The 9,555-nt window shown below is 42.7% G+C and overlaps 1 protein-coding gene across 1 annotated transcript; it reads left to right on the top strand.

The window, feature by feature from the left end:
• Nucleotides 1-2,266: 2,266 nt before the first annotated feature.
• On the top strand, nucleotides 2,267-4,871 carry LOC102718284 (transcription factor bHLH144-like). The gene is made up of 2 exons (XM_040525440.1): nucleotides 2,267-3,278; nucleotides 4,611-4,871. Exon 1 carries the CDS (start codon nucleotides 2,474-2,476, stop codon nucleotides 3,224-3,226), a length of 753 nt encoding a protein of 250 aa, XP_040381374.1. The 5' UTR covers nucleotides 2,267-2,473; the 3' UTR covers nucleotides 3,227-3,278; nucleotides 4,611-4,871.
• Nucleotides 4,872-9,555: the final 4,684 nt, after the last annotated feature.

Here is a 9,555-nt window from a genome sequence, read left to right as displayed (position 1 = left end):
GATATATGTTCTAATATATGTTGATGTACTGTTGATGAATCTATGACACTGACTGTGTTTAATTTGTTAATGGACGGAGGGATAGGTGGATTATATATGTGAAATCATTTAGGCATGGTTTTATTAGTCTAACTATTGACGATTGTGCATGTAAAATCATGGAATGTAAGCACATAATGGATGCTCTATTTATAGGCCAAATTGATGGTCTATTTATATCCCACAAATTACAATTGGTGAAAATAGAATGTGTTGGCAAAGAAGCCTATATGTTGGCAAAGCCTAGTCTATATGCCTACACACTATGGGTTGACAAAGGTTACATCTGTCAGTAAGGCCTTCGTCGACTATTGCAAAGCCGACTATTGAAATATCAGTTGACAAAGCCTTTACCAACAACTCCTCTATTGTTAATTGTGCTTTTTCTCTACATAAAGAAGTGTTGGCGAATATGGGTAATGGTGTAGTGTGTCCATCATGTATCTCTTTCATCATCTCCTTTCCTTCGACGTTTGACACACACCGGAGTGGAGGCTACAAGATTCATGGTTTGTATAACTCTCGTTCACCAACGGGTACCTTCATACTCTTGCGTGAAGCCTCTGCGCTTCAGGCTCACCCTTGTTAACACCTCTTCTGCAAGATATTTGACAAAATGGATTCTCCGATCTTTGGCTAGCTGTACTAGCTACTAGATCTCCATCAATTCGCCTCCATCATCTTCTAGCTTCGCACTTGGAGTGAATGGGCCTCTGGTGGTGGATTCCTTCGTCATTCCGTCAACTTTGATGCTATCATCTCTTAAGGGGTGCGACACCGCGAACCTACAAAGACTTTCTTCGTCAAATGAAATTCATGTAGATACTTCATCATATTCTCGTATCCATTTGTTTTGGCAACTTCTTGGCGATCCACAGACATCTTGTGAAGCTTCTGCTTACAAGGTTTTGCTCAAAGCCGTATTTCTAACAAGACAAAAAGCGAAACAACATTGTGGTGCTCGATTAGGATTTAATACGCATTACCTATTTACAGTCAATAACTCTCTAAATAGAACTTTTTTCTCATCCTTGAGGAGGTAACATAAGGTATCACTATTTTCTATGTAAAATTTGGTATCTTCTAGTATTTAAGGTATCAACATATATCAAATTTTACATAGAAAACAGTGGTACCTCTCGGTACCTTCTCAAGGATGGTAAAATTGCTCCTCTCTATATGTATGTGGCTCCAAGAATCTGGTGATCTATGTAACCTTCTTTGCCAAAGAAGAAATTTCAGCACATGCCATGCCACGCGATCAGTCTTGAGATACCAAATGGACCTCCCCAGTTGGTAATCGTAAAGTGGCTGATTTACCTTCCTTTTCAATTAGTTTAGTTACAACACTTGTACACAAGAGCTAGGGGAGTCCATATGATGAAAGAATTCTTTTACAAACATTCCCATTTTACAGTAGAACAATTTTATAGTCCGTGAGAAGGTACCAGGAGGTACCAAAATTTTATAGTCCGTGAGAAGGTACCTAGGTACTAGGAGGTATTAAATTTTACACTAAAATTTTGGTATCTCTTAGTTCCTACTCAAGCACTATAAAATTGCTCTCTAAAGTATACTTGCTTTGATTTTTCTTAGTTGACGTCGTTGACTTTTGGATTTGCGTTTGACCTTTTTGTCCAAATATACAAAGTTACTTTAGTAATACATTAAACCATAACAAAAAAAAATAATTATTATATATTTTTTAAATAAGATGAAGAGTCAAAAGTAGATCTAAAAATCAACGACATCAATTAAAAATCGTAGGGACTAAGTATTTTTAGATTGTAGTGGAAATTAAGATTGAAAAAAAAACTCTAATACTTTAAACAAATGAGAGAATGACAAATGTGAGAGGGCAGGTGAGACAAAAATGTAACTTATTTTTAATATGCGGTAATAACTTAATTTAAAATCGAGTGAGCACTTAGACATGTCTAAATTGGGAAATACAGTATACGTTACTGTATTAAAATACCTAATAATTTTTTGGATGGAAACAAGTATTGTTAGCGTGCCACATAATCTGGAAGCAGGGCAGTGGGCGCTAGCAGACAGCCCGTGAAGTACAATCTCGACGAGTAATCTCGCATGTCGGGTGGTCCAGCGCCCCACCACTGCGGGGCCAGCAGCCATTTCAAACGCAGCCATCGAGTGCGCACGCCACCTCGTTAATTCGCTCCTCGCGCGCCCATCCATTCATTCGCTCCATTCCTCTGCACTGGACTGCACTCTCCATCCTCTCCTCTCTTCCTGTCCTGCTCCTGCCCGCTTCTCTGTATCATCTGCTCAAAATGAGTGCAGTGAGCAGAAAAAAAAGGGTGGAACACCAATCCGAGCATCCAACGCTTCCTCATCCACTGTATATAAAACCCCCATTGCTGGCTCCATCCATCCATCGGTCTCACTTCCCCTGTTCCTGATAGGCGTCCTGATGCAGGGCGATCCAGGGTTCGGGTACGGCGGTTATGGCTACGGCGGCGCCGGCTACGACATGGCCGGGTACGGCTCCAGTGGAGGATACTACACGAGCGACCCGTACCCTGCTGCTTATGAAGACCCACTTGCTGGTCGGAGGCAGCACGACTTCCCGGCGCCGCTCACTGGCCTCGAGTTCCAGCCGTCGGAAACCTGCCCCAAGAACTACGTCATCTTCGACCAGACCTACGACCGGAGCCGTGTCATGTTCCACCCGTCCCTGGCTAACAACTTGGGCATCTCCGGCGGCTATGACCACCACTGCTACGGCTTCGACCAGGACTACGCCGGCAAGAGCGCCTACTACGGTGTCGAGGACGGCGACCGTGGGTGCTCGATCCGGCAGAAGGAGGACACCGACGAGATCGACGCGCTGATGAGCACGGAGGACGGCGAGGAGGAGGACGACGTGCTGAGCACGGGTCGCACGCCAGGGTGCCGAGCCGGGGGTTCGCCGGACTCCACGTGCTCGTCCGGATACGGGGTGAGCACCGGCGCGTCGAGGTCCGATTGCGGCGGCGGCCGGAAGCCCGAGGCCGGAGGCGAGAGGAAGAAGGAGCGGATGAAGAAGATGATGCGGACGCTCAAGGGGATCATCCCCGGCGGCGACAGGATGGACACGCCCGCCGTCCTCGACGAGGCTGTCAGGTACCTCAAGTCCCTCAAGGTGGAGGTCAAGAAGCTCGGCGTGCGTGGCTCAAGCAGCTAGGCGACATCGACACACTGGCCTCAAGGCCAGTCAAAAATCTCTCTCCTGGCAGGTAAGACGAGACTGACGTACTGTTGTTGGAAAGCCCAAAAGCCGCACCTTTTTGCTAGCTAACAGAGACGAGACATGATCGTCTTGGCGGAGCTCTCGGCGGCCATGGATCGGTGGAGAGAGATTAGGAAAGAGAGCTCCGTCGCCGCACGCTTTTTTGCTTTTATTCCGTCAGTGTCCTTGGGGGTGCCCGGGCCATGGCTCTAGCTGCCTGCGTGCATGGATTGTTGCTTCCTTTTTTTCAGAAGTTGCTGCTTTTTATTTCTTCTTCCTTTCGTATCTCAAAGGGTGGCTCGTGTTGTAACCATCATGCATGCTGATGATATACGTGTTCTTTTTTTTTTTGTTATCCTCGTGCTATGTTGAGCTCGGCACTGCGGATCGTAGCTGTCTCGTGCTATCTTATCCATGCTGCCTGAATCTCGTCTGAAAATTCAAAGAGAAGTTTCTCTTGAAGATGTCAATAGGACTGTTGTTTAATTAAGATCGCAATGATGATGTCGTTCTCCTGTCTGCCCCAGATTGGTTTCGACGTACGTTCAAGTGCTGTTCCAATGGTTTTGTTCGGTTTGCGATTGTGGGTATTGCTAGTGCTATATGTGTCAAACTCTGTTTTGACATTGGACAAATACTACCGGGCAGTGGAGCAAATGTGATTCGCCTGAGGACTTAGGGTGGGAATAGGGAGGTTCAACCCATTTACTTACTTAAAAACTTATCTAAAATATGGTGCTCCCAGAATTTAAATGGTGCAAATGTTTTCGACGTAAATAAACTAGTATCCATGTATCCATGTATTGATTTATCGGGCTGTCCTACCTGTTTTACCCATTTAACTCGGATTTAAAATTTTAAAAATTACGCTCGCACTATAAAAATATAGAATTTGACTAAATTTGATGAGATGATTTAATATATAGAAGAGTAATTTGTACTAAGCCATTTTTACATCTGAAATCCACATATGTCTCTTCTCTTGTTAATTAGGTTATCCATACCAATTGAGAATATATACTCATTTAGTTGGGTTATATGTAGTTTCTTTAAAAAATGGGTATGGATAAAGTTAGATATGAGTTAACCAATACTCTCCCTTTGTTTCGCTGGTATAGTTGCTCTAACTCTGTTCATCTCGCTGGTTGAGCTACTTATTTATGTGTTTTTTATTGAATATTTTTGTGACTCATTTAGTTATCGTAGTTGATCCATTTAATCATCTATGGTAAACATATTCGTATAGTAAATTTGGTATTAAATCATATATTCATGAATTAAATAAAAACGGTTTAGATTAATTTATGTCCTAACCATTCCCATACTGAGCTACTGCTAGGTGCTGCCGACACCGGTGCTAGGGGCGTCAATCAACGGGGAGCGGTCCGAACGACGCATTACTGGAGAATTTTGTACACCGCATTCACGGTGGCTTCCGGTGTTCTTAATACAGCAAGCAAATAGCGGAGCAGCAACAAGATCTAGCCAACAAAGATGAGCTCATGAGAACATATGATTCATCGGTTTCCACTTTTTAGATAATGAATTAAATTACAACGCAGCCTCTAAATCCTAAACTGATGTATGTGTCAACAGAAAAATCGCCAAAAAAAATAAAGTGAATTCAACTGTGTTCGTCACTGTTCAGATATCGTAATGAGATGGAATGCAACTACACGAGAAGAGGGAAAAAGGAAAAACAAAGTTACAGCCAGGTGTTGTATACTACGCAGTAGCCGAGTAGTATATAAAGTATACCTCCAGCCTAAACGGTTTGAAAGCCTATGTTTAGTTCCTAAAATTTTTTTCCCAAAAACATCACATCGAATTTTTGCATATTTAAATAGAGTATTAAATATATATGAAACAAAAAACTAATTGCACAGTTATGGGAGAAATCTTGAGACGAATCTTTTGAGCCTAATTAGTCCATGATTAGCCATAAGTGCTACAGTAACTAACATGTGCTAATGGCGGCTTAATTAGGCTCAAAAAATTCGTCTCGCGGTTTCCAGCCGTGCTGTGAAATTCGTTCTTTTATTCGTGTCCAAAAATTCCTTTCAACATCCGGTCAAACATTCGATGGGACTCTTTTCCCAAGAATAGAAGACAAAGACGAACTAGCAGCCGACACAATGGAGACGTCGTAAAAAAAGGTTGGCCTCGAACAGCCGTGATCACTTATCACTCCTCCATTCTGGAGACAAGCTGGCAGAGCAGAAGAGTGGGTCGGTGGCGCCGGCAGCACGTGCTTTTTTTTTGGCAGAGGTGAATGGCGTACATTAGAGCAAGTATAATACCAGGCTATAAGCTGGCAAAATGCTTATATGGAGGAGAGGGGATGAGAAAGAAGAGAAGTGGGCTGTAATTTTATAGCCAGCTTGGACACAAGAACAAAAAACTATGTTCAGAGAAACTATGTGAGAGTATTAACGCCAGATTTTGGCAAATTACCGTTATGGATTGTAATGCGATTAAAGACTGAATCGGACAACAAAGGATGGATCGGTTGGAAATAGAAGGTTGAATGTGGCACAAAAGCAACCGATAGAGTCCGAATCGGACAGGATTTGGAGTCCGGTTGGGCCCAGAACTTGGAGATAGATTCAGTATTAGTTGTAAGTCTGGGTAAGTTAGTTAGGATTTATCTTAGAGTTTGTTTAGTATTTTAGACTTAATCAAAGTCCAGATGTAATAAGTTAGTTGCTAATACGGTGTCTGGTTAGATTAGTTAGATCCGATGGTATAAATATGTATACCCGGAGTCATTGTAAATCATCTTTAGATCATTTACTCAATTTCGACGCATCGCCAATTATTACGACTTGCTTGGGCTCTCGGCGCGAGGTTTGTCTGCTTTGCAATGTAAGGTCCTGGTTCATCAAAACCTGTCGATCGGCTAGAATAGGATTGTCTCGGTTAAGTCCGATCTCCTACCAGTTGATCGACGAGCTGAGCTCTATTATTGCTGCAATCTACTTGTAGTTTAGAGTAGTAGTAGTTCTCGATCAAGTCCTCGCAAGTTCCCCTGTTCGATCTGTTAGCGTGAATTTATTTAACTCGATTCTGTTTTGGTTTGTTTCGATCAATCTAGTTGGGTGGATTTATGTTATCGTATTAGATTGGGTACTCGTGAGGGCTTATCGCTAGAGTTTCAGCCAACATTATCCCAAGTAATCTTCCAGCTCATTCATTAAGTTCGTTTATCTTCATATTTCTGTAATTATATCGTGCTAGATCGCATACTGTGTTGGTTAGGTCTGATCTATGCGCGTTTAGTTCGATCTGCTTATAGAAATTTGTTCGATCGGCTGAGATTAGCGAATAGGTGGGTAGATTATGCCGGTTTGATATCTTGTTACTCGTATATTGCAATGCTCTACTGACTCGATGCATGGTTATGTTAGATATGTACTGTCTTCATTGGGTTCGATCTTCTAGGTCTAGCGTGAACAAGTATGCAATTATTTATTATTGTTCTATGCTGGTGATTGGTATAGCAATCTGGTTTACATTAAATTCCATGTTTAGTCTCCTATCGGTTGATGATTCTACGTGCGATAAGCACCAGATTGGTTCGATCGGCTTTTGATCTTTTAAGATTAATTAGTTAATTGGTCTGTTTGGTGCTTATCCTATCACTCATTGGGCTGATTGAGCATGTCTGTCTCTGTTATCATGAAATTCCTGTAAAGTCGATTGTCTAGCTCATCAGCTAGGGTCCTGGGACGGTATCGGCTATCCGGTCGATGGCGATTTTGGGTTTAACTGATTTCCATGTGATATCTTGTCAGTTAAAGGATCAAACTGACTGGCACGTCCAACAATTCTAAGAATTAGATCCTGCACTGGAGTGGTCTAAGATTAACTCCCAGGCCTACGTGTGTGACCGTTGATTGTTATTTTCAGCGTCAACACATTTTTAGCACGCCTAGTGGGACCAATGCTGAGTAGACCCAGTTCGAACCACAAACACAGTTAAGAACTCACGCATCCAAGACAGAAGTGATGGCCGCGAAGGAAGTCAGCTCTGAGAACATCCTTCCCGTCACCCTCGACAAGCTCACTGACGAACAACGAGCTCTGGTGCAGCAGCATATGGATAGCTTCCAAAAGTTGTGCCTCGAGTCATTCAGTATGACTAGGGGTGGCCTGGTGCAGAAGTCACGGCTTCTGACGCCTAATCTAGAGCCAGGCCAGGGCAGCAACCCACCCCTAGAGAACCCACCCAATCTGCAAGACATGGTAGATTTGGGGGTTCATTATGCACTCATCAACCAGTCCGGGGTACTAGTATATACACTGTCTGGACTCATATGGCAAGTGGCCGATGGTGCTCCCGATGGAGAATCATAGCCAAGGGGACCAACTTACTTCCTAGGACGAGAAAGACCCAAATACCGGTTCCACAGGGATATGAGAGATCCCCCAAGAGACGAGGAACCGGCGATGCAGCCTCCTCAGTTTGAACCTGAGAGGTCTCTAGAGAGGCCCAGACAGCCCTATCAGGAAAGGACTCCACCAAGATACGTTCGGCACGCCGAACCATATCACCGGGCGGATCCACAGTATCAACCACTGTCACGCCCAGAAATTTACACCAAATTTCGGAACAATAGAATGTATTAAATCTCGTTCTAGGAATCAGTCCGAATACACAAACTATGACAAATTAATACACAGTTCCATGACTTAAAAAACACATAAAACCAATCATCTATCGAAATGCAGTGGAAAAAGGAAAACAAACTAAACCATCTATTCTTCAGCTTCAGTTGGCGATGACGGCTCCACACCATAGGCATTCTCGACGGTGGACTGAACCTCACTTCAACCTTGGGAACTAGCACCTTATGACTGAAACTCTGGCACTTGCTCAACATGTAACACCCAAGAGAGGGAGAATAATGAATGCAATAGGGTATTAAGGATAGACTAAGGTTAACTTGCAAAAAGCGGCAATTATTTAGCAAAACAGAAAATAAAATAAACTGAAAGTAAACAATAAAGTAAAGTACTTGAAAATAACCATTCACTGTTTAACGTTACACCACGTTGCAATAGGCCCAAACCACTGTCCAACGTTACACCACACTTCAACAAGGTCAACCATCTGTCCAACATTACACCACATTGCAACACACCCGAACCATTGCCAACGTTACACCACATTGCGCAAGGTCAAACCAGTTATACGATTAATCAAATTATTAATGGTTCAACTAATCTCAGTGAATCTGTCAGTTCGCCCAATAACTGCTGACATGGCTATTCTAATAGTTTTACTCTAATAAGAGGTATACAACTTTACCCACAAGACATAGCTCCATATAATGTTACCATGCCCCAACGTATCACCACGATACCTCAGTACAGAAACCATGATAAGACCTTTCACCTGACCCTCCCTAGACAATCGCACCACACTTAAGATTTCGTCCCTTCCTTTACACCAAGCCAGGCAGCCCCCTCTTGTGCCTAGGTGAATCCGGAAGCAGCATAGGCCATGGTTACACCACGACTCCCATCCATACTCCATCACGCCCACCCTTACCTGGGTACGTCGAATAGGGACGAGCTAGACTACAAGTCTCACCATCGCCCACTCTGGCTTGTGGTTAGTACGTGTAAGACTTCTAGGGTTTTCTGAGAACTGGTCGTCGATTTCCATGGGCACGACTCTCAAAACCATGCACACACATCCCACCATAAGCAATATTTTTGTTATATTAATCCACATCAGGAAATTAATCATGAACACAACCATTGAATGTCAATCAAAGTCTAATAGTTAATTAAATGATAATAGGTGAGCTAGTTCAACTAAGCATGGCTAAGCATTGCCTAAGTCTATTTCTAGTCAAATTAAGCCTGGGATAACACTAATAAAGTGGGAACCAACAGATAAATAAGTGTAATTGCCCAATAGATAAATACAATAAATAGATTTGCATAAAACAATGCATGTTTGAATGTAAAGCAGAGATGTAATCATGGGATCAATATGTTCAAGGATAGGGTGCTACTTGTCTTGCTCTGACCCACGAGGAACTTCTACGACGATTTCGGAAATGAACGATGCTTCGACGAGGTCAAAACCTACGACAAACAAGTCAAAACAAGCAAAAACAGACTATAAAACTACTGAAACAGAGAAAGAAACTATTTTAATGTATTCTTGGCATTTTTCTGGATTTAATGAAATTTGAATGGACTAAAATGAAGACTAGATGAATTAGTTATGAATTTTAGAGGTTTAACTGTGTTTTTAAGCTAAACAGCTA

Source organism: Oryza brachyantha, chromosome 6, assembly GCF_000231095.2.
Source record: "Oryza brachyantha chromosome 6, ObraRS2, whole genome shotgun sequence".
Classification (NCBI taxonomy): domain Eukaryota; kingdom Viridiplantae; phylum Streptophyta; class Magnoliopsida; order Poales; family Poaceae; genus Oryza; species Oryza brachyantha.
Note: the sequence above shows the minus strand (reverse complement) of the source record. Positions and strands in the feature narration are given on the sequence as shown.